Source organism: Anser brachyrhynchus (genome assembly GCF_964034855.1).
Source record: "Anser brachyrhynchus genome assembly, chromosome: 1".
NCBI classification, from domain to species: domain Eukaryota; kingdom Metazoa; phylum Chordata; class Aves; order Anseriformes; family Anatidae; genus Anser; species Anser brachyrhynchus.
Window position 1 is genome coordinate 24,287,380 of NC_137694.1, and position 25,583 is coordinate 24,312,962.

General features: G+C 42.9%; 1 protein-coding gene across 11 annotated transcripts in view; it reads left to right on the top strand.

Annotated features, from left to right (window-relative positions):
* The first annotated feature begins 2,302 nt into the window (after nt 1–2,302).
* Nucleotides 2,303–25,583, top strand: part of CADPS2 (calcium dependent secretion activator 2) — a 315,444-nt gene continuing 292,163 nt past the window's right edge. For 8 of the 11 annotated variants that reach the window (XM_080575613.1, XM_080575617.1, XM_080575612.1 and 5 more), the window contains exon 1: nt 2,370–2,711. In XM_080575613.1, the coding sequence (XP_080431739.1) occupies nt 2,385–2,711 (327 nt within the window). In that variant the 5' untranslated portion in view covers nt 2,370–2,384. Of the gene's footprint in view, nt 2,712–25,583 lie in introns of all 11 variants that reach the window. The other 3 variants (XM_080575606.1, XM_080575607.1, XM_080575605.1) reach the window with 3 other exon arrangements.

Here is a 25,583-nt window from a genome sequence, read left to right on the forward strand (position 1 = left end):
GAACTGTTAGGCCCAGAGGGTTGTGAAGGTCACCTGGAGTCCAGGCATTAGCAGTGTACCCAGAGACTGATTGTGGGACCAATACTGCTTAACACCTTCATTAATGACCTGGGTGCTGGGATGATTCCCTGTACCCAGGGAAGGACAAGAAGCCACAGGCACAGTGTGAAATACAGAAAATTAATTTAATTTAGACATAAGAGAAAACTTTTTACTGCGAGAGTGGTCAAACTGTCACAGGTTGCCCAGAAAGGTTGTGGCGTCTCCATCCTTGGAGATACTCAAAATCTGACTGGACATGGTCCTGGGCAACCTGGTGTAGGGTGACCCTGCTCTGGGGGGGTTGGATGAGGTGATCTCAGGAGGTCCCTGCCAACCTCAACAGTTCTGTGATTCTCTTCTGAAACATGAAGTAAAATAAGGGAGATCATTCCTCCAAAAAGGTGCAGGCAGCTAGCGGAGCAAATATAACATTTCATGTAAAGAAGAGTTGTGTAATTGTATGCATGATAACATGCTGATCCTGGCCTTAATGCAGCGGTAATCGATGATCAAGATATGATACAGCTGGGCTTGGCCACTAAATTTAAAAATGTTTAGGACCTGGTGGTTTTGAAGTTTAGGGAGTTCATACCCCAGTCGGTGCTTTGCATGCCTTCACTGGCAAGTTTTTCATAGTGTTACTTTATTTCCTACTAGAATGACAACAAATCGTTGTGAAAGACACCTTCAAATCAGAGTGCATGTTGTACATCCTGTAGTGAAAAAGTACTTTAGAGTAAGCAGGTCCATACCTTTACAGAACTAGTTCTTTCCTACTATAGGGCTAGCACTGCTTGCAATGATACATGGGGAACACAAGTACTGACACATGACTGGTGGTGGTGTTACCCATAAAAATGGTCCTCAGCAATTCCTCGTGTAAGGAAATGTGATCAGAGATGTTTGACAGATTTACTTCCATACTTTTCCCTGACTGCCTTTCTGCATTTCACTGGTTTCAGAAGATTCGGAAGATTTTCGTTAGATTAAAAACCTGAGCTATTTTTATACGACTGCTACACTTAGCATCCAAATGTCCAAGAAAGTCTGTGTGTCAGTACAGCTCTCCAGTGCTCCACCGCATTCCTCTGGTGGATGCAGAAGCAGAACCCAGACTCCTAATACTTACTACTGCCATCTAGCTAATAGCTGCCCACAGCAGGAGCAATTTCACCTTCTGAAAGCCAATTCACTCAGGAGATAACTGCCTGCTTTAAAGATCCTGTCCTAAATCTGCAGGACTGGGCACTTCAAAATGTTGGTAATGGACTAGAGCCTTTCACTCCCCCCAGCCCAGCTGAACAGGGGATGAAGGCTATCCTCAAGCAGCGAGCACTGAGCACACCTTCTGGGTTTGCCAACTTTCCATCCAGGGCTTTTAAAACTTGCCACTGCTAGTCAGGAGAGGCTGAGAGCTGCGTGGGCAGAGCCTCCTTTGCCATCATTTTCATGCAGCGTACAGGGACACTGCCTTTATGGGAGCCAGTCGTCCCGCTGGCCTTTATCCCCCTGTCCTGGGCTGTGGTGCCCACGTCCCGGTACCGGCACCGCCGTGTGTGTGGCTGTGCAGGGCCCAGAGAAGGGCTCCTTGATCCTCCCAAAACTAACGTGCCTTCCCTCCCCAGGGCTGCTGCCCGGGGCGCCGCAACCGGACTGCACACATTTCACTTTCACGTGCTGAAACCTTTTTTATGTTAGTTGAGAAAGCGACGCTAGCAGGCTGCCATACGCTTCTGGCAGCCTGAACTGTGAAGACGAACCTCTCTGAATCTGTCCAAAACACGGATCTCTGAGGGATGTGAGCTGCCTCTTGGCAGCAGGGGCATCCTGGGCGAGCGAGCGACGCTTCGGCTCACTCCTCGTCTCAGAAAAAAAAAAAAAAAAAACATGTTTTCAGTGGCTTCTGTTAATTAATTTATTTATTTTTAATAATTTTATTTATTTATTTTACTGGAGGCATCTGCGATACCTGTCGTTCTGCCCGCACTACGTGACAGAGGATGCCAGCGAGCCGTGGTGGGGCGGGGGGCTGCAGGCACCCCCGGGCCGTGGTGGGGCGGCCCCGAGGTGCGGGGTGCGGGGTGCGGGAGGGAGGGAGGGAGGGAGGCCGAGGGGAGCCGGGCCGAGCCGGGCAGGTGCGGGCGGGCGGTCTCTGGAGCCCAGCCCCGTCCCCGCCTCCGCCGGGAGCGGCTCGGAGCAATTCCCAAGGCAACCCAGGCTCGACCCCCTTCCCAAACCCCGCCCCCCCCGGCCCGCCCCTCGCTCGGCTCCCGGGAGGAAGCCGTCGGGGTGGAAACTCGACGTGTCCGGGAAGGCGCCGGCCGCTCAGCCCCTCGGCCGCGATGCTGGACCCTTCGTCCAGCGAGGAGGAGTCCGATGAGGTGCAGGAGGAGGAGCGGCGGCGGGACGGGCCGGGGGCGCCGGCCGGGGGCTCGCTGCCGCCGCCGCGGGAGGCGCGGGGCAGGGAGGGGGGCGCGGGGCGGGCGGCGACCCCCGGCCCCAGCCCCAGCCCCTCGGTGCTGAGCGAGGGCCGGGAGGAGCAGGAGCGGCTGCAGCGGGAGGAGCGGGAGAAGCGGCTCCGGCTGCAGCTCTACGTCTTCATCGCCCGCTGCATCGCGCACCCCTTCAACGCCAAGCAGCCCACCGACATGGCCCGCCGGCAGCAGAAGGTGAGCCCCCCGACGGGCAGCCCCCTGCCCGCCCGGACGCACGGGCGAGACCCCCGGCATCTCTCCGTCGGCCCCCCTGAGGCGAGGGGCTGGAGGAGGGGGGCGGTGGGCACCGCATCCCCCTGGGGACCCTCCCGGGAGTTCCCGGAGCTGCCCCAAAACGGGGCGCTGGGGGCGCGGCGGGGGGCTGCGAGGGACCCCCCCCCCCCCGGCTGCCGGAGGGGTCCCGGGGCAGTCAGAGGGGTCCCGGGGCAGCCGGAGCGCCCCGAGGTGCCCCCGAGCCCCGCTGCGGGGCGGGGAGGTGGAGGAGGCTGCCTTCATCCTCGGGGCAGCCTCACCAAAATCACGCTGTCCCTCGAGCATCAGGGACGTGAGGGTCGGCAGGGAGGCGGCGGGTGGCCGTGCTGCCTGCGAAGGTGCTCGGTTCTGCTCCCTGACTTCCGAGCGACTGCTCAGGTGGAATACCTGAAGTTTCGCAACAGGGCACGGCGCTTCCAGGCAACTCCTTTGAACGCTCAGTTCTTGAAGTGTTTGGTCTGAAATACTTGGAGCTGTTTTACTTTCTGTTCGGTTCCGTAAAACGACAACAAAAAGCCCACATCAGTTTCCAGCAGAGTATTGGTATGCCGCAGAAGGAATTCAGTTCTGCGTACCTTTTTACGATCCTGCTATTTGCATGTCTCTAAAGCTTTGTAAAAACCAATACGAAATGTTTTGGGGTGCCAGAGCTATCATGTGTGATCTAGGCTATTTGTGCTTAGTGAATTCTTTGACAAGTGAATGTGCTGGTAATAATATGATTATTGCCAGAAGAACATTTTGTTTTTTTGTTAAGCTTTTAGGTGCTTAAACAGTGAAACCCATATAAAGACTTTTCGTAAGCAGGAATCCAAAGAAAATCCCTTAAAATAAGGATTTTGCCCAGACTGGTGAGGGTTCCTCCACCCTGAAAGAGTCACCACAGTGAAGATATCTTAAGGGACATCTGCCGATCATCTAGGCTGCCCTGCTCAAACCTAGGGTGACAGCAGTAGTTCAGGCCAGCTGTGGCTTTGTCCACCTGAGTCTCAAAAGCCTCCAGAGACAGATCCCACAGCCCGCCTCTGTGACCTGCTCCATCGCCCTCCGGGCAGTGAATTTTTTCCTCATCAGCCTCAAAGTTGCAACTTGCGGCCATCAACAGCATTAGATACTGAATGTTTAGAAGTTCTCACTGATCTCAGTCCCTAAATATAGGAACAGCATTTTAAAAATAACGACAGTATTAATTATTTTTATTAATAAGATGTATGAAAGGAGATTGCTGATGTGCAGCCAATACAGAAATGTAGCACTTGTGGATGTAGCATATGAGCAGGGAACAGAATGATTGACAGAACTGACTTGATAGTTAAAATTAAATGGTACTCTTGTTAATTACTGTTTTTAAGTGAATTCTGCCTTTTGGCTTAACTACTGTATGTGGAAAGAGATTTTTGTTGTGTTTAGGAATTTAGCTGCAGGACCAGAGTGATTTGTCTCGTGCTGGTCACAAACTAATGCTCTTAAATAAGGCGTAACGCACAAAAAATTCTCTCTAGGAGTTGCAGTTCTCTCTAGAAGTAATAAAATATACATAAACATCCTCCCTCTTACTTAACAATTCGATGTAATACCCAGCGAAGTGCTGAGAACGGTGTAGCAGAACCAGTTTTCAGAGTTCAGACAGGCTGAGGGGCGCCGAGAGCCAGGTGGAGAAGCTGCTTTGTGCTGTAACGTTTGCAGTCTGTGCTGCACATGGGTCCCGTGTGCATACTTCTGGATGTCCCCTGGCTGGACCCGTGCTTGGGTAAATCACTGCTTTATTTACTGAATGAATGTTCTCCCCGGTTTGCACCGTCCCTTCATCTCTCACTATTCCCCTCCACGACTGCTGTCTGTCAGTGGCTGGCCCTCCGTTGTGAGCTTCACTGAGGTCCCTGACCTCTGTTATTCAACAAGAGCCATTCACTGCCACACATCCCGCTCGGCACCAGCGGGTAAGTGATCCAGGGCAGCGCTTTGAGCAAGAACCTGCAGTGCTCTGTGGCTCCAGCTCCCAGCCCAGTCTGTCTCTGGTGGTGCACTCTTCGTGCTTTTGCACCAGCAGTCTTTCCGATAACCTAAGAATAGTATCCACCCTGCTCGAGAGCAGAAGTAATTTGTGCTTTCTGCCAGTTCATTTGGCATATTGCTGAGCAAATATTGCGGAATGCAGTTTACTTCTTTTTTAATGTGGCACGTATTATCCAGTAAGGGAATGAGATGGGATTCACATATCAAACATCCTCAGTTGCATTGTAATATCAGTAAGGAAATGGTTTACAATACGGCTGGATTCTTATGTTCTTTCTTCAGTATCAGATTGTAATCTACCATACAGTATCTTAAAACCATCATACTTAATGGACTGAGTTATAGTAATTAAAGTAAAGAATTTTAAATGCAGACAGTTTTGCTCCTCTGTTGCCTTTTCTCATCCTTCTTTCTTCCCACTAAGTAAAATTGGCTCAGCTCTATTGTCATATATAAGGTTAATTAAAAAAAAAGAAAAAAGATCAAACTTTAAGAGAAGAACTGTGACAATTTACCAACATCCGTCAACTCTGCCAGCTTGTTTTGAATGCCAAATCCAACATAATTTAGCCTAAACTTTGCTGAAACACATACTTCTGTGTCTGGCTGCATTCCTTCTGTAATCTGTAAGATATGTAGTAGAAATATTCTTGTTTAACTGTTCAGAGTTAGTGGGTGACCAACTTTTTCCTCCTGTCTTTGGCTACTGGTAGATTTGGGGTGAAGGAGGAAGAATAAGCATGGCATGATTTTTTCAGGGTGGTATAACAGAACCTGACAGAGTTGGAGTTAGTTCTGCAGAGTGTTAATCCTACTCCTAATAACATAGCTTCGGTAGGTATTTATGGACATTTGACCATGCATTTTCCAAGTTTTTAGAGAAATATTAGTGCATCAATGTGTTGCATGACATGCCTTTAGCAAATAAGACTTGCCTATCTTTGTTTGAAAGAGTCTTTGTCACGTTTTTGTAGTTTCCACTTTTTCTAGTGAATCTTCTGGAATATATGTTAGCATCTTTCCTTTTTTTACCTTTCTGCTCCTGTTCCTTCTTAGTCCAGCAAAAAAAGAAGCCATAGTTAACTAATGTCGTTCCTTTTCTTTCTCCTTTTGCACCCCAGCCAAACTGAATCTCAAAACAGTGCGCAGGCTGACTTTGTCCTCAGAAAGTTCATGGGATTTAGGCAGTAGACGTAATTGCAATCTCTGTGCAGCTGTCTTCCATCAAGACAAAATGGTGTATGTGAACATAACACAGAGCCAGTGACTAGATGACAGCCCTGGTAACTGTGGTTTACACCAGTCAGTTATATACCTTTATGTGTATACTCAGTTTTATTTAAGGAGCATAGGATAAAGGCAAGCTCTGTATCTGGGAGATGATTCAAAGCTCCTGAGGAAGGAAGGGGCAATGAAATGCTACAGTTAAGTACCATCACCAACAAAAAGGTATTCATCCAGTGTTTTTCTTCCTCAACATCTTAAAATTTACTCTAGTAAAGCAGTCACACGGTAGAAATCCAAGACTGGGAGGGGAGTAATGCTCCTACGCTAAAGGAGATTTCCTAATGCATTAAAGGCTTAGTACATCAAAGCTGATAATTCAAGTCTTGCTTTCATAGGTGATAAGTAGGAGAAGTAATTGAGCCGTCTGTTTAGAAATTGTAACTAAAAGAGATTTACTTCATGAATACATTCTGACCAGTTGTCCCTTCCATTTCCTCCATCTACCTACTTCCCCGTGAGTACATCAAAAATATCAAGTTATAGTTAATAGTGAAATGTAGGAGTGGTAATATTCAATCCTTTATTTTTGTCTGAGCTTAATGAATTTGTTCTTTCCTGTTTCTTGGGCTTTGCCTCTAAAGAAGAGGCTCATGATATGTGTCCACTGAATGACTTTATCAAGAAAATGTTGGCTACAGGGTCAGACTTGATTCTCTGTATCACAGTTCTGTTCTCAATGTCTTTATTTCTCCTGCACCAAGCCTCACTTATCCCTGTTTTTGAGCTGGTCATGTGTCACTTATTGATCGTCTGAGCACATTTTGGTAAGGAAAAATCATCTCGTGGTTTCACAGCCTCCTTCATGAGATGCTTTTTTCCACTTCTTAGGAAGGAGAATACATCCAAAGCCATTCTTGTTGGAAATTCCAGATGTGCTTCAGAGGAAGAGCTTAACAAGAAAACTTGGCTATCTGGTCAAAATTCTGCGGAAGAGCTTTCTAGGAAGACATCTTCTATTCCTCTCTTCAATATTCCCTTTACAAATCTTATTTCTTTTTATTTTTTATTTTTGATAAGGAATTCAGAAAGTCATTTTAAATCAAGTTTATTTACCTTCCTCCTCCCTTCACAAACACCTTGTCGTGATTCATTAAGCCACGGGTACTTTGTTTTCAATCAAGTTAGTATATTTTGTTAAGTGCTGTCAAAGCCCATTAAGATGCTGGCTTGCACAGCTCTATACTTATTAAGACAAGACTATTGGCAGTCAGATCTTTTTACCCCAGTGAGAACTCGCTCTTTGGGAAAGAAGAAATTCATGTCTGCAGGAGGAAGGTTGCTCACTATGGGCAATTGAGTCAGCCATGGCTGAAGAAACACTGAAGAGTGATGAGTGAAGCAGAGCTTTCTGGTTACCAGCGCCAATTCGGAAATGACAACCCTTCTGAGTTTTGATTTAATCTTAAACTGTGCTGCTGCCCAGCCAGCTCAGCATCGATTAGGGTGGCTTGGCTGAAAGCTGGGCAGTGTGCTGGGAAAACTAGTCTTTGGTAAATAGCTGTGTAATGAAGTGGGTATGTAGGGACAGTCTGCAAACTTAATTCTACTATGCTGAAAAATTAATCAGTCTCTTCTTTCGCTTGCTTGTTTTGTTTTCCCTGCCTATTTTAGCCCATATTTGCCTTTGATATTTGACTTTTTTTGATCATTTGAGGGGACAACTTTATTATTATTTTTTTTTTCTGAATGAGGCTGTTGAGTTCTTTCTGTCAGCCATGTGGTTTGACAAGTACGTTTACTCTGTTGGCAAATACCCCATTTCAAGTGCTGGAGAAAGACTACTTATTAGTTTTTCTACAGGGGAGCTGACAGGATGAGTTTGAGGAATCGGTTGACTGTCGCCATCTCTACAGGAATGGTACAAAGGAATTGGCTGGTTGGGCTGCCTGGCATTTCTCACCCCTTCCAGGCAGTTGTTACTCTCCAGTTATATGTTTTGTGTATCTGAGCTGTTGGTAATTGGTGACAGAGAAGCAGAAACACCAGATCTACTCTTTTTGTCCTAATAATTCTCTCTGATATCATCAGAGAAATATTGCTGCTGTGGAGCAATAAAACTGGTAAAAATATTCTTCCCCTCCAAACCATATTCCTTTCCCTGCATCTAGAAAGGGTCAATGTGCCAAAACATTAATTACCATGTACTTGTCTTTAACTGTAGAATATTGCTAGAGCAGAAAATACTAGTTGGTTGCTAGTTGACTGTTTTCTGAACGAAGCATTTCTTATAAAAGCAAATTTGCCCTTCCGTGCTTCCCCCATTCACACCATTCATGACTAGTTCATGTTCTGGGGCACTACTAACCAGTCACCTCACTGTTTGCTTACTGCTAGTTAGACTGTTTTTTCTTTCTGGCTTTGCACCATTTCTTCTTAATATTGGTGAATGTCATCCTGAAGTTGCCTTTTGTATATATTCTTTTGGTTTTTTAATGTATCTCTGTATATGTGTTCTGCTTTCCCGTAACCCTTCTTGTTTCTTTTTTGTGTGTAGATGTCTACTACTTTGCTAGCTTAGCACATCCCTGTCTCCTGCTGCTTCTCTTTTATTCCTATGCTCACAGGAACTGGAAAGCTAATAGCTCAGGGAAAAAACTCGCTTCCCGTTTATCAACGAGAGGTGGCGGTGGGGAAAGACGGAGTGATTTGTGTATTTCTGGGAAGGTGGTTGGCTCTCCCTTCTGATTTATAGGGGTTTCTGTTGGGGTGCTAGCCTTTGTGCCTTGACTCTGGTCCTGTATTTAAGTTGTACCTGAGCACCAGTTAGTATATTACTCCACCTGAACTGGGTGCCAACCTCTCATTTTTTTTAAACTTTTTAGTCTATAAATCTCTTTTCATATTTTATTTTATTTTTTTTGACACAGTTGTTGCAAAGATGACCCCTGTATTTCTTTCCAACTTGCTCCTCTTGCTGCCTGCTGCTGTCTGTGGCATGCTCAGGTCTGGTACTCAAACTTCTCTTTGTGTTTTAGCTGTTGTCTTTCGGGAGGGGAGGAACAGCATCTGCTGAACTCTTATTCCCTCTGCCTAGTGAGCATCTCCAAAGCCTGCTTCTGCCTGGAAGTGCTGGCACTGAATTGAAAGCAGCCCAGCACTTGTGAGCTGCAGCTGATTCCCACAGGTTTCGGCATAGCAGCTGTGAAAAGTCAGTTTTCAGTTTGTTGCTGTGTGGGGGAAACTCTGAGCAGCAGGAGAGGCAGAGTGTTTGTATGTGGGTACCAGGCTGCATCAGCTTAGGTTTGTGTTTTTAAGGTTATTTTCACAGCCATAAGCATTGAAGGCTTTTGATTTTTTTTTCTTTAAAATTCTCAACAAGTTGATGATAATTCCTCAAAAGAGTTTGTTTCTGGTTCTTATTTATTTTGCAGTGAGGAGATAAAGCGTATGCCTCTCTTCAAGCGTGATTACTTGTATGAGTAAGTTTAAGAATGTTCTTGAGTGTTTTTCCTGTCAGGAAGAGGAAAAGCATTAATTAACAGCCTTGTGAAGAATGGACGGTCCTACACGAAGCACTCTGTAAACCCCATGATCCGGTGAAGAAAAATTAGAAAAAGAGAAGGTGATGGAACAAAAATCTTTTTCCAGCACTGTTTCCATTTATCTTTGGTTATTCATTTACATGCAGCTGTCTTGGCAGTGGGGTTTGGGAAGTAGAGGCCAAGCTTCTGTTCAGTGCAAGTAGAAGAGGGATGCTCAGAGCAGTGCTGTAGCAGAAACGTCCCTAGAGCAGTACTGTGAGCGGAATTGTTTGGGGCACAGACAGTGATGTGGAAGAAAAGACAAACTCGGACAGGGTGTAAATGAGATCTCCAAAGAGATGATGCACATCTACAAAGAGTAGGGGAGGAGTGGGAATCGGTAATGGACAGTGTTAGAGGTATCGAGAAAATACATGGAACTGAATTCACTTTGGGGCAGAGGAATTGTTGAGCAAGAACAGTGACAAAGGAATGAATTCGTAGCAGGGAAATCCACTGGTCGTGAGTTCTGCTTTTCAGTATGAAGCAGAACTGAAGGAGGAGTATCCTGGGGATAAGAGTTTGCATCAAAGGTACTGGGCTAGAAAAAAAGAGATAAAGATTAAGCTGGAAGAAACTAAACAGACTCAATGTCCATGTTGGTGTAACAAAGAATAACAAGGGCAAAGAGTGGGTAAAAACTTGGTGCTCAGAAACTGGACTCTGTGGAAATCGGAGTGGTAGGATGTGTTTGGGAAAACAGTGTTTTCATGGTCCCAGATTTTTATTTTTTTTTTTTTTCTGCAGAAGGTTTTAGTCATTTTATCAGCTTGGGATTTTCTTATGGTGGTTTCATGAGCTTTCTGTGAAAATAAAAAATAGACCTCCAGGCAGTGTGCACCAAATATTTATCTTGCTAGCTTTAACACAGGATCATCCCTGGTTTGTGCCTATTGCTCTTATGTTCCTTCACTTATTTCTGAATTATGTATTCTGAGGCCTTGTAGCAGGGTATTGGCAGCTGTTTCTCCTACAAAAGTTTTCTAAGAATGTTTCATCATTCCAACTGCTTAATACATCAAATATGCATTAGTGCTAAAATATTAATATTGACCAGTTTATTCTGATCCCCTTATAGATGGATCATAAGCAAGGGAAAGAAATAAAGAAGTGGTTGTTTTGATATAGGACTGATATTAAATCATTGTAGCACTCTGTTCCCCTCAGACCTCCTGTCTTTCCTGCACTGTCGTCAAAAGGCAGAGGATTTTTCAATCCCTTATCAGCAGGGATTGAAGAGCAACAAATAGTGATATTATTTAGAGACTAAAATTTCAAATCCCATCAGTAATGTTCGTCTGGATCTTGGAATCTTCAGCTTGCCTCTGCTGAGCAGAGTAGGGATATCTGCCCGAACGGGCACTTAGATCCAGCTCGCATTGACTTAACACCAAATGCAATGGCATTCTGGTACCCACACATACGCTTACAAGTGGGGGTTCTAAGTGTGCTGGTACATGCTTGATGAAATAACTGTAAGCATTTTAAGGTAACTAGTACAACATGCATCAGAGAATAATCTGCTTTATATGTTTCTGTTTTCTTTCTCAGCATGATTTGGCTCCCAAATTCAATGGCTTTAAAGACATCACTTGAGATTTTTAAGGCCAATTTCTAAAGTTGTCTTTCTCTGCCATCCAAGTTTTTAGGTATCATTCCTTAATGCTTCCAGGTCTTCTTCCATAATAATACATGCTTGAAAATGACTAGCTATGTTTTGTGTATATAAAACTTATGTTTTACCACCTGGAAACATATTTAATAAAAAAAAAGGGCATCTTGTTAAGGTAATCGGGGAACTGAGATCTGGCAAGATGTGGATATATATATTTTGCTTATGTGTTGCTGAAAATAATATAAGAATGCTGTTTAACTGTGTAAGGTTGGGGGAATTTTAAGAGTAGTACTTTTATTCTAAGACCTCTTTACTTCCTAAATCTCAAGGAAGGAGAGCAATACACTGGAGTAGGGCTGGGCACTGTCTGTGGTCTTTGTTGGTCTTCCTCAAAGTTACATTGGAACAACTGGATTCTGACAGTCTTTCTGTTACTTTAATAAATTATGCTTTTCATGTACAGACAGCAAGTTGTAAGAATTAGAAGTATTATTTATTTAAAGTGGCAACAAAACTTTCAGATGTTCACTAAACCATGAGCTGCTTAATGTGTTATGGATGTTCAAACTGTAACAAATTAACGTGTTAATAATACATTAATTAATAACATGTTAATAACTACAGTTGCTAGTGAGAACTCAGTCTGGAGCAGGTCCCTAAAGGTCACGGAGATGTGACAAAGTCATTAAGCTGGCAAAAGCCTCCACGCATGACCCTCTTACCATATTATAAGCTGTATCTGTTAAAAGTGCTCGTAATCATGCAGAGCAGCACACAAGCGAAGGAGACTGAAGGAGGCTGACAGAGTTCTTCTGATAGTCTGAAAAAGTCTGTCTAAGCCTGACTGCTGTATTTTGCTAATCTGTGCTGGATGGTGCTGGGCTGATGTGCAGTGGCTGTGGCTGCTGTCCACTAGCTGGGAAAGAACGGCCTGATGAGGTAAGTGAGTCTTTTAAAGAGCAAGAGCATCCCTGGAGGAACTTTATTGGTGACAGCATCGGTGTCTGCATCAACATCTTAGCTCAGATCAGGAGTATGCTTTAAAGTCACCCTCCTTGTCCCCACTTGCAGAGACAGTGCTTGGAGCACACGGATGCTGCTGTTTGTGGGCAAAGCTAAACCAGAAGTTAGGTTCTGGAAGCGCGTTAAGTCCTTGCAGCCAGACTGGTGGTGGTCTGAGGCAAAGCTGCCTGAAGTGGATTTAGGGTGGATGTCAGGTCGTCAGCGTCAACTGCTTTGCTCTGCAGATGCACTCTTCTTGCATCACACTGCTTGCCAGTGTAGAGGTGACCAGAGAGTCGGAGAGATTTAAAATACAGCAGCTAATACAAAGTCAAGTGATAGCTGGAACCTAAAAGAGATAAGTAGCACCACAGTCGCCTTTCTGAGCCAGTAAAGCAGGACAGAATATGAAATGCAAACATAAAACCGGCTAAAGTAACAAAGTAATACAGTCGTGCTATGCCTGAAGTTAATTAGGGGCAATAAGCTGCCCCTAATTACTAGAAGTGTGGGATCCTCAGCAAAGCTGCCTGGGATACTAATTAAAAGAACTGATTATAAGAAATAGAATGCATAATTAATGACTGGTAAATGATTTTCAAGAATATCTTCAGACAGCAAATAAAGTGCCCTTGGAAAATATTGTGACACCCTGAGCCATCCACTGAATCTAATCCAGTAGATAGACCTGAACTGATTTGCAAGAGGTTGCTCTGCTTATACTTTCTAGTGCTGAGGTGGGGATTAATGGGAGCAGAATGACAGGTAGAAGAGGAATAGTATTTCCATTTTAATATCAAATGCTCTTTGTTGTTGTTTTTTATTATTATTTAATGTGTGACTTCAATAGACCCTGCTTATGAAATTTGCTGACATACCGTATTTCTTTTTAGTAGTTGGCTTTGCAATAGTCTGCTGCTGTCACAGCTGAGCGAGTTTTTAAAGCTTGGAGAGGACCTTTTGGATAGCATCCTCCCTGTGTTGATTATTAGCATGTGTATGTGTGGCAACTGTTTGCTGTCAAGTGTATGGGCCACCAAATGGACTATAATTACTCTTTTTTAGGTTCTTGGAAAAATAGCAATCTGAAAATTGTGTAAAAAGTTTAAGGATTTCTCTTTTTTTTTCCTTGAAAAAAAATCTAGCCATATGAAAGAGTTTTTAAACAAAATTTAAGCAGTTACTTAAAGGGGCTAATCAGGGGTTAAGTTTTAGCCAGGCACCTATTTCAGTGTTCCTGCCTAATTGAGTACTCCTTAATTTGTAAACTTGACGCGTTTTAAATAGCCCTGGTCCTCAATTACTTTGACATGTTTATAGAAATTTAGATTAGGAATAACAAAGCTATAATTGCTGGGAAATTGCATTGAACCCTGCATGTGATTTCCTGGGCCACTTCTAAGCATCTGCCAGGGTCTGAGGCTGGAGGTGCGCTGAAGCTCCAGGGCGTGCGACGCATCTCCTGCTTGGCAGTAGAAAATGCTTCTGGGCTTCAATAACTGATTAGGATCTCTGGTCCTGTGAGGTTGTGATGTATCTCTGCGTGCATTCGTGTGCTGGAAAGGAGGAAATTGTGGGCTCGTGTAAGCCTGAAGTGAGGCTGGTGGTAGTAGTGACATGTCCACACCTCCCTGGGCACCCTGGCACTTGGTTCCCAGCGCTTATGGAGTGATGCTGAAGCCTTGAAGGACAGGCACACACGGAAAATACACATACGTATGGTTCTGTGTAAAATAACAAAGTATGTGCGAGTGGGAGAGACAGAAAGAAAGCTATAGATACTGGTATGAGGGGAGGGGTGTTAGTGCTCCATAGCTTATTATGGCCTAATCTGTTTTAAAGAGATTATGGCTTGTACCAAATAAAAGTCATTTAATATTACTAGTTTTTCAGAAAAATAATTTTGTTTGTTTTTGTAAAAATTGTAAATTGCTATTTATTTTATAAAAAACACAACCCCTTACCCCAGCCCCTCCTCTGCAGATGCATACTTTTGCCTTGGCTCAGTTTGGTAGCTGCTTCATATAGAATGAAACTCCTAAGCCTTGTGATAGGGAAGCAGAGTTGTTCTTACGGCTTTCGTTAATGGCAGAGGTTTTATTTTTTTATTAATATTGAGCTTTTGGGATTGATCTGATTTCTTAGGTCTTGCTCAGAGTGTGCCCTGTTGAATACAGTACAGTGATTTTATACTCTTCTGTTTCTGCTATCTAGGTCTTACAAACATAAGATTTAAATACCATATTTGTCGCTGTATTTGAGGATGGATTTATGCCTTGGCTGCAGAAACTTGCTTTGGGTCGAAACACGGCATATGTGTTCTCAGTGTGAAGGATAATTTATTTTCATAATTTGATTCAATTTGTATTTTTTCTTCAGTGAAAAAATAATCAGTTCCAACAGGAAAACAACTATACTAATTGTGTGAGTTCCTTTTTGTAAAAAAGACAAACAAAAAATAAATCATCCCACTGCAGAACTGTGCAGATAGCTCTCTTAACTTTTTCCCATGCTGACTTCAATAAGCAACTAGCAGACCTGTCATTTTTTGGAGAGGGGAAAAAAGTTGCCCTATTTTATTTTTAGTAATGATGTGGTTATGGTGGAATGGCTTCTTCATATCAGTGATCAGCATCACACTGACAGTGCTAATAAGATAAATGGGGTAATGCATACTGATTATAATAGCAGCAGTGGTACGTGGATTGAGAGATTCTGTGAAGGGGTATGAGATGTTGAAGCTCAGAGCAATACAGATGGTCAGCAATGCAAATCCATTTCAATCTATAATGCTGGAGAGCCTGGAAAATGAACAGAATTGCATATTAACATCAGAAGAAAACAGGTAGCCTCGAACCTTTTCTTTCAAAAGGGCTGAAGGATTCAGAGTGAGAAACCAGATCATTTAGTCAATGAAGTGAACCTGTTCTTGGATGGTATATGCATGGGTGTGTTTAAGGCAGGTGTCAGAATATTTATTCACTATGGCCATTCATATGATGAAGTGAAAATTAGAACCTAAGGCACTATCAAAACACGCTTGCAAGTTGCTTGCTAATTTTAAAGCTAATAAAATATTATAATAATTTGCTGGGCTTTTTTTTGGATACTCAATAAACGAATACATGCCATCTTCTGTACTGATGTACAGAAAAGTGCAAAACACCAGAATGGATTAAAGTAACACAGTTTTAAAGAGGGGATGGCATTTAATTAGGTGATTTTTTTAGCAGGAGCCAAACATGTGGATACTTTGGAGAAGGCTGACTTAGGTACCCAGGTGCCGATGCAGTAGATCCTGCACAAATTACATGTGCGTTTTCAAATTGTGTGCATATAACCTACTGAACCAAAATATGAGCCTTTTCTGAAAGGTGACATAAATAGGCTATGGGTAGGTTTCCCTTCAGTAGTTCCTGTGTTAAATTAGGTATTTTATCCACCTGACAGTTCAGAAGATGCTTTTTGAAACATGGAGTAGTTACCAAGGAATAACGCCACAGCTGCCAGACAACTCTGCTACCTTCATTATGCCTTTAGTGATACCTGTTTAATTAAATGTGTTGCTTATAACAAAGCAAGTAGTAAGATACACTAACAAAGCTACCATGCCGCAGGTACACTTAGTAAGCACCCTGGCATATATTGTGGCTGAACCAGGGTACTGCTTTGCTGTGCCATGGAAAGCTTACCTCTGCAGAATTCTTGCTGAACGGCTTCAACACACAAACAAATTCTGCATTTCTTTACGCTGATGGGAGGGCACCTCCTGTGTCGAGACAGTCTCATTTCCAAAAGCAACCAGGTTGTCTCTTTTGTAAACAGGTAAAACTTCAATCAGTGGGAATCCCCACTGTTTGTCATTACTCTAATAGTTACGAGACTTCTGTTTCCAGACTGAATCCATTCTTAGCTTGTTTTATACCCATGTGTAATTCTATCAGCTCTGCCCCTCAGTTAAAATCGCAGCGTTTCCTCTCTGAGGGATTCAGTAGAGGATGGTGTCTCATTCTGTTAAATGAAGCAATCCAAGCTATGAACCACCATTTGTGTAGTTGTGTCTCATCCTTATCCTTCTCTAATGGCCTTTCTCTGTGTGTTTTGCAGCTGGGGTTAATACACTCTCCTTTTCACGTTGCCTTTTCACGTTCTGTCTGGGGTAGTGTTAAGACAGGGCATCCCGACCCTCATCTCAGAGCAACTAAGGAGGCCAAAAACCTTAGCAGAAGTTGTGGTGAGTCCTTGCCTGCTGTGTGTGGCTCTGAATTTATCCCTGTCCTGGTAGCATAGCACAGCTCCCACACTGGCTGTGGTTTCCAGCACAGTATTCTTATGCACTGTGCTTGCCAGTGCATCCCAGCCTTGAATTTCAATATCAAATTTCAAAATCAGAAGACTTCAATATCGTGTTCCTGTTCTCTCTGTAACAACAAGTATGGAAATACTGCATTTATGGTTATTTTGTAGGTACAACCCTCTAGGACTTTGTAGCTACCTTTCCCGAGGCCTGCTGTTTCTCCCTAAACACTTGCCTTCGTGTTTTTATTGATTTTAATCTCTTTCACCAGTGTGGCTGTCTCTTAGCTGCTTCATTGGTGTTTAGATAAGATCTATAGCATTCTTTAAGCCAGAAAGCAAGAATAAAAAGCAAATGGATTACTTGATTTTTATCAACTTTTAAATAATTATGGCAGATTTGTGACTTTGTGTGACTAGTCCTTCTGATTCTAGGTCAGATATACAAACAGCCTTATTTTTACTATTTTTATTTCCTTTTCCTGAGCAGGCTGTACTCCTCTGTAGGTAAAGACCTTCTGCCTTCTTTTGGGAAGGAGCTTTCTTTGGGAGATGCTGGACAACTCTCAGGCTCTTGTTCTGAAGAAATTCCATGCTTCCTCGTTCGGATCTCTTTACGCTTCAATCTAGATGACTGAAGTAACTTCTCAATTCCTTGATGCAGAGAATAAATTATCACTTCAGTTTCTAGGTTAAAAAGATCTTTCTGACTAAATACAAACTGCTGAGACTGGATTCACATTCAATAGCCATGCGTATCACCAAGCTTTCAAAATAATTTCAGTGCAGCAGCGATAAAGAACAAAGAGCGTTCAGTGGTAACAATTCATGGGCACCCCGTCAGGGGCTTGCTGTGGGCCTTTGTTTTAATTTGCTTTAAGCCAACCTGCTATCGCAAGTTCTGAGTTCCAGGTCGCCGGATCAGCTTCTAAAAAGGCTGCTTTGGCATCCTGCCGTGGCCCAACTTGGCAAGCTACGGAGCAGAGTTGAACAAACATCTGTTGGGTCAAGCGATTTGTTGACTGCGGGAGGCTGAATGGTCAGGGCGTGTACAGAGTGCTTCCAGACGTGGCCGTTCTTGTTGGACTTCTGCATATGCCTCGAATGCTCTTAGCAGACACGTGTAATGAAGCAATTAGGCCACAGCTTTTGGAGTTAATTCTCCCCGGTAAAATATTATCCAGAGTACTTGAGTCAATGTTTTTGTTTTCAAACCCACTAACTTGTATATACATTGGTTTTCTGTGTGACAAAAGACATAAATTCATGCTTCCTTCGTTACCTCCTTTGACACCACAACTTTGTGGTTGAATAGAGTGCAACGGAGTGTGACTTCTGAGTCTGGCTCATCTTTTGGCCTGCTTGTAGTAATACAGGCGCATATAATAATAATTCAGGAATCTCCCAGTGTTGGAAGGTTCAAAGGAGCTGTTGGCCTGTCTGCCTTACTCCTACTCAGCACTGCTAAATAATGATCATTTTTGGAGAAGCTGGTACAAACAAAATGCTGTGAATTATTCTGAAGGTCAGTCATTTTTTCTCTGCGTCTTAGGAACACACTTGTGCTTGGTCCCTAACCAATGAATCACCTGGAAATTCTGTTTTTTGTTCCTTGAGGTTTTCTTGCACAAAGTTAAGCAAAAACCTTATTCTCCATAACTCTTCTCTGCTTCTCAGACTCCTTAACTATACTGGATTTTACCAAATAGCATGTACACCTTTTATTTTGATTTGGGATTGTGTTATCTGGTCCTTTGCACCAGAGGCAAGAAATGCTTTAGAAAGGGGAAGAGAAACTTCCCGTCTTAATTTGGTAGTCTTGGTAAAAGAGAAGAGGACTGGGAGCTGGAGGAATAAACTCAACCTTTCCCTCTGCCTGCTCAGATTTCTGTACGCTTCTGTTGTTCATTGTCATTCCTTTAGCTGTCCTTCGTGCTTTGCACAAAGTATTGGTCCTCTACCTTCACTTTGCAAATAACAGAAATATTGAAAATTGATTTTTATCTGAAGTCTGGAGAGGAAATTGCATCTCAAGAGCAGCATGCCCTCCCTCCTCCCTCCCAATTCTCTATGCAATAGCTATGCAAGTGTCAGCTCTGTTGTTCCTCTGGCATGCTCCTAATCACTGTGCCATTTCTTTCTGTGATAGTGGGAGAGATGGAGATCAGGAATCCTGTTCTGTTGCTCTTGGTTAGATACATAAATTACCAGCACAGTGTGTACTAAAGTCATCTTAAACAGCTTTTTCGGGATAAGATACAAGAATTTACTCACAACTTAAATGGGAAAGGCATGTATTGAGCATCTAAGGATGCTCATCTAAGAGCTCATCCCCTCCTGGTGATCTGAAAGGAAGGATCCTTGATAATTGTATGTGACAAGGTTATTCCAATTTCTTTATTCTAAAACTGAACTGCTACTGTTAGAAATATATATTAAAAACAAAACAAAAAAACAACCTCTGGATTATGTTTCGGAGAGGGGGAAAAAAACACATTTTTTCCTCTTCTACTAGTTTAAGCCTTTGGTGTCTCTTCAGACACTGAGAAGTTGACGGGGTACCTCATTGACTTAGGTCATTAGCAGTTTTTAAAGACATCCGGGGACACTGGACTTTCTAAAGCTTATGGCTCTGCCCTTGAGCAGAAAGGTGCAGTTCAGCTCTCTCCTGAACTTGGAGCACCACCTGCAAAGAACTTTGTGGGTGAGTTTGTTTCAAGGTGAGGTAGGGTTTCTTCTTCTTTGTGGACTTCAATGGCAGAAGAACTGAGAACAGATAATAAACTCTTAAACATAAACTGTGGCCTGTCAATGGGTTTCCATTGGATAAAAACAGGTTTCATGCAGTTATGAGGAGAAATGTTTCCCTACCCCCCTGGTGTTTAAATGTAATGGAGGGAAAGACGCTTTTCACTCCCTAATAACCTTAGAGGGACTGCAGTGGTTGCTTTTTCTTGGCTGTAGACTGGAGATGACTGGGACAAGTTAACTGGGCATATTAACCTCCCAATCTGGGGTTTTGTCCTTGCTGCCTGTACTTTTGTTCCTGTTTTGTTGTGGTGCTGAGGTGAAGTGCCCTGGGGTCCCTGTTGGCATTGTCCATCACCTTGGGGGGCTTTCCACCGAGCTCCTGCCAGAACTGGTGGACCTCTGTGCTTCCTGGTGCTGAATGCCCTGTTCAGGACTGCTCCATAAATGCAGACCTGTAGTGGTTCGTGTTTGAAAGCACCTTTATTCTCCCTTGGTCTGGATTTTACAGCTTTTGTTCTACTCCAGTAGTTCCCCTGCTGGCCCCTTCTTGTTATGCTCGTCTTTGAGTGCAGTTGTCAGTAGGGAAGGCTGGGAGGCTTTCAGTCCACTTCCTTTCATTGTTTCTTTCAAACATCTGATGTTATCTCATCTGCCTTCATGTTATTTAATATGTGTGCTGTCCTCGAATCACTTAACCTCTTCCCATTCACATACATGGCAATGCCCTTCTCAGGCCCTGGCCTTTAGGGAAAGCGAGCCACCCTCCAGCCCGCAAGGGAGCTTTTTTCATTTCAGTAGGATTTTGCACAAGTATGTGCTCTATGAATATATTGTGAAGTTGTAACTAAGCATTTGCAGAGAGTAATAGCTTTAAGACTAGTTTTTTTCTTTCCTTTTTTTCTTCAGGGAACAAAAAACGGTCACACCGCTAAGCTCTAATTACCATAGCTTCAGAGAGACCTGCCTGATTTGCCTTTTGAGCTCTGCACTGTGTCAGATAGGTTTTGATCAAATGTGTTCCTGCCAGCGCTCAGTCGTTAGCATTCAGTCTAAGTTAGTCACCAGTGAATTACGGTCTGTGATATGGTCCAGTTCCCATTGGTCTAGTTCTTTCTCTCTTTATTGATTTCCATTCTTGTTTTCATTATTGCCCTGGTCTCTCACTGCATGCTTCCTAGTGCTTTTATTTTATAGCTTTTCAGAATGAATATCCATGAGTCATGATTTGAAATAAAATGCTAATAATGACATTACACAATGCTTTGAAATAAATATTTCTGAGATTGTTCCATAGGCTTTTCAAGTGGTAGGCTTTGTGAAAAAATGATACCACTCTGCAATGATAAGGTAGTTAAAGAAGGAAAGGGAGGAAAAAAAAAAAAGCATGCATTTTCCTGATTTACATCTGAAAATGGCTAAATAGTGTTGTTATCCCTGTTCCCTGGGAAGGGGGATGAAGACAGTTTCCTGTCCTTATCAGATGTCCAAATGTCAATTGTCAGATCTTCCTGCTAGTCTAGAGGAGCATAACCTGGTATGGCTGCGGAGTCAGCCACTGTATGTGTGCTAAAATACACAAGAATCTATGACTATTAAGATATTCAAAATGTTCATGGCTATAAAGCACAGACACGTATAGCTAGAGAAAGGATTTTTTCATTGTAAGATTTTGCAGTCTTTTCAATACCAACAATTTCAGTAGGGCAGTGAGGTCCTTAATCTCATGGGATTCACGAGTACAAAGCATTGTGCCTGAGTGGTGACCTGCTGATACTTCACCATGACTCTGGTTGCCTGTTGGGTCTGCACTCGTGGCTTGTTTCCAGATTGGGAAATCTTCCCCCTCCCCTTATTTCACTGGCTTGCTCTTCTCTGGGAGCACTTATGCTAAAAATTCACGTAGCCCTTATCTTCCTTTTCTTTATAACAGCTGTCTTGAAACTAAATGAGATTATGGGATGCAGCTGCAATCTTTCATGTTATGCTTTGTAGCAGTGTAACTCCCATCCTCTCTCCTGGTTTTTAATGAAATAATTGAGATAATGTAATCTGAATATTATAATTTTGATAATTGGTTTCCGAGAGGAAAGCCTTCTCAGCTGTGCTTGCTATCATTGAGGAATAGCAAATCTGGCAGCAAATAACTTGCAGGAGCTGCTGGATAAAACTTTGGGTAACTTGTCTTCAAAAGACTACCTCCCCCAACCCCCGAAACAAATCCTGCAGGAGGAGTAAACTGTCTCTTACCACTCTTATCTCATGGTATTTTCATGTATTTGCTAATAATTTTTGCCATGGGATAGATATGTCAGATGCTTCCTGAGCCTTTTTCCTTTGGTTAACGCACTTTGAAGGCTTTTGCCTGTCTAGTTTGCTCTCAGTGATGTCCCTTGGTGTGAAGCACATTTCTCGGACAGGAGCCTTCTGCTTGCTCTGCTGTATGTACTGGGAGGATCTGTCCTGTCTGTTGCTCTCAGCAAGGCTGTAGGATGAGAATATTAGAGAGAAACTTAGGACTGAAGGAATTTATCTTATTTTTCTAAGCTCTTTCCTACCTTTAAAAAAATAAAACAAAACAAAAAAGGATTCAAGACTAGACTATCCACACTTTCAGTTGATAGCAAAATATGTTTTAAGGCCCTTTAACTTTTTGGTCCAATTTCAGAACAAAATTTTTATTTGAGGCAAATTACCTGCAGTCTATCATAAGGATCTTATGCCTTCTGAAGAAACTAGACAGATCACGGAGCTAAAATGGCTTAATCTGAAGCAGGGCAGAAATGTGTCTGACCACTTCAGTGTTGTGATTGATGCAAATAAGAAAATTTTGAGTGTTAAGCAATTCTGTGAGATTCTTTAAAAGGTGTGTATCAACTAAATAGAGGTGGGGAAAACAGCAATTGTAAAAACGGCTGGCATGTGATAATTAGTAGTAATGGAAAATAGACGTTTTGGAACCGTATGTAAGGGGATGATACAGTAGTTGTCTCTAATTTCAGGAAAATGTATGGTATACTTTCTAAACTGTCATTATAAGAGAAGAGTAATGTCACTGGGAAAGGTTGGAGCTTCTTCAGTTTTGGCTAGACGGTCAGTTATCCTTTACTAGGAAGTTATTAGTTGGTGAAACTGCTGGTCTGGTTGCTCTGCAGGCAAAAAGCCCTTTTGAGACTGAAGTTTTTCTCCTGCTTCCACAAGCTGCTTAGGGGAAAATGCCAGGCGTGAAACCAGAGCCTGCAGGTTTCCCCTTTGGGGTGACTGAATAAGGAGCAGGCTGAGCATTAACAGAGGAGTCGGTACGTGGTGTAAAGGCAGCTGGATGAAAGGGTGAGCAATTTGTTCTGGAGGAAAAGCAGTCTGGATTTTCCCTGGAAGGTACTAACAGACAGTCTTGCTTGAATGTTTTGACATAGGAGAAAGTTTGAGAAGGGTGAGCAGAGGAAAATTGTCAAATAGATTTTTGGTCATAGCTGTGCAGAACTCATTATGCATTTGTCTGGCTAGTATAATGCATACTACTAATCTATGTATTTACCCCCCTCCAAATGAATTGAATATGTCTTACCTGTTTTGACAATGGTGCCTGTGAAGGTCAAACACAATTTTTAAAAAAAGTGTCTTTTTTTTTTCCTCTCCTTCTGCTTTGGGGATACCTATTTAGCCAATTTAGTGGGAGTTACAAAACAGTTGGAGGATGGGAACCTCTGTGTGTGGCTGCAAAGCTAAAATGCAGTATTAGAGAAGGACAAGCACCTGAAAGACTTGGATAATTTAAACACTGATATCAGACATCGGTTGTCTGATTCAAAACTGTCTTTATTTCACTTTAAAAAGCCTGTTGAGCTAATACACAGCTGAGCAGTTACTAATTGGGCTGTGACATGAGAACAGTGGGATAACCTGGAAATAATGAAAGGACTTCAGTGTCATTTGAGTGAAGCCATACTGCTGTGAATGGGAACTACTGCACTGAAAAGTAGGCATGTGGCAATAGCAGCCCACAGCCAGATTCTAAAATACCTTTTTTTTATTATTATTCTTTCTTTCAGCCTGTCAAGAAACAGGTATTCTTTCTGACTGCTGTCAGAAATGGACAGGCTGCAAATTTATTCTCATAAAACGTGTTCATGAAACTGGCTGAGAGGGAATTGTTGACTTTTTTTCTAGGTGTGTTCCTCTTGAAAGAGGAACTGTGCTATTCTTATGTTTATACAAGACTTGTGGGTGGAGGAGAAAAATACTTGGCTTTAAACCAGATGGCTCACGGAGGGTGTGAATTTGTTCTTTAGCATGTGACTCTAGGCCTTCATTGTATTATGTCTATATAAGCAAGATAGCAATCATTTTTCAGATTATTTTTGTAGCAGTTGTTCGTAGGAGCAGTGTGGTGTGGCTAAACGTGCTGAAAGTGCCTGGGAAGTCCTGGACCTGGTTGTTAGAGGTTAGGAATTCAGGCTGGTTATGTGTTACTCCATAGGTCAGGAAGTTGTTAGAGATGGAATCTAAGTAAGAGGAAGAAATGCCATTGTCAAAAGATGTTCTTTAAAGAAGGCTCACAGGATCTTGGGCTCACTTTTTTTCCCATTGTTTGATATGGTTTATGATTAAATAATCTGTGAGTTACGAAAAAAAAAAAAAACAATTTTGGCTTACATAGAACAAATTTTCTAAGGTGAGAGAGGCGTTGATCCTTAAATATCACTCTCCTTAAATGTGTTTTTTCTACAAATACTAGATTATTGTGGATGTTGCGAGCATGCTGCTGTCTTATCATGATGCCAGAAACATCTGGTATTTTGAGTAAAGAAATGCTCCCCTTTCAGAGTATCTTGCAGCCTTGATGTGATGCTGCAGCAAGATGGAAACTGAGAGATGCAAATTTTCATGTCAACCTTTCTAGTGTCTGTGCAATAATTGTCCTTCATGCTACAAATTAGCCTGTGTTCCTTATGCTACCCTGTGCTGCAACAATCTTTCATATGTTTTACAAATAAGAGGACAGAAAATTTGCAGGGAATATGCCTACTTACTACAAATTACAGTCAATACAGTAGGATTATTTCTCTTACTTGATAAATGAAGAGGCTTTATTACTTCTCAAAAACAGTACCGTTGAAGTGGCAGGAACTGTCAAGGATGTAACCAGTGATTAAGAAAATGAGTTATCCAGTTGTAATGTTTTTATTTAGCTGGAGATATTGGTCTGCTCACACAAGAAGGAGAGCTTTGGGAGGAGTGATTCACTAAAACATACATTTGGGCACACTTGCCTGGGCTCTCGTTTACTTAGTGGTGATTTGGTGAGCAGAGGCTCCTGTGAGTCAGTTTGTTCATGAGGCCATCGACTCGTTTGGGCCATTTGTAAGGTGTCTGCTCTGGAGTGAGGTGACTTGCCCATGTGGCTGTGTTGACTGGAGGTAAGAGCTCCACTGAGTATCTGGGGAAGAAGGTGGGAACGCTGAACACCTCCAAGGCTTGGTGACCTCTCCGGACATCTGCTCTGTGGTTTGACCACTCTCTTGGCAAAAGAAAGATTTCTTTCATACGTCTAGAAAGGAATTTTCGATGATGAGTTCAGCAGCTGTGGGCAGCGTAGGTGGGACATAGCTGCATGGGTCTGTGGCCAGCAGGGAGAGCTTAGCTGGCGTGTGATGGCTGTGACCCAGGGCATGGTGAGGAATCTGTGTGACTCCTTCAGAAGGAAATACCTCCTGCATCCTGAAACATTGCCAGACTGGTAACAATATACACTTGGGTCTTCATTTTGCTGTACTATAGCATTTTTACCATCTTGTATTCTTCATGGAATCTTTCTTCAAGACTAGAGTTCAACTGCAAAATGATTAGGACTCATAAGAGATTATTTTGCTTGTATGTATTATGTCTAGAAATGGAGGAGGGCTGCACTGAGATACCTCTGCTTTTTCTTGGGAAAACAAACATAATTTCCCAAAAAGATCATAAAGTCATTAAGGTTGGAAAAGGCCTCCAAGATCATCTGGTCCAACCATCACCCTACCACCAATGTCACCCACTAAACCATGTCCCTAAGTGCCGGGTCCAACCTTGCCTTGAACACCCCCAGGGACAGGGACTCTGGGGGGAATATGGGTGACAATATCCCCATATTTACTGGGACAAGCACCAGGATGAAGCAACCCGTGTAATTTTGGCCAGGTAGTGGGATTTAAAAGTTTCTGACCTAAGCTGGATCCTTCTCTCTCTCTGAACTTGTATCTTCATTTCCAAGCTTGCATCAGTGTTGCTGTAGGGCATTGCTGTAGACAAGGGTTTCTCAGTTGGTGG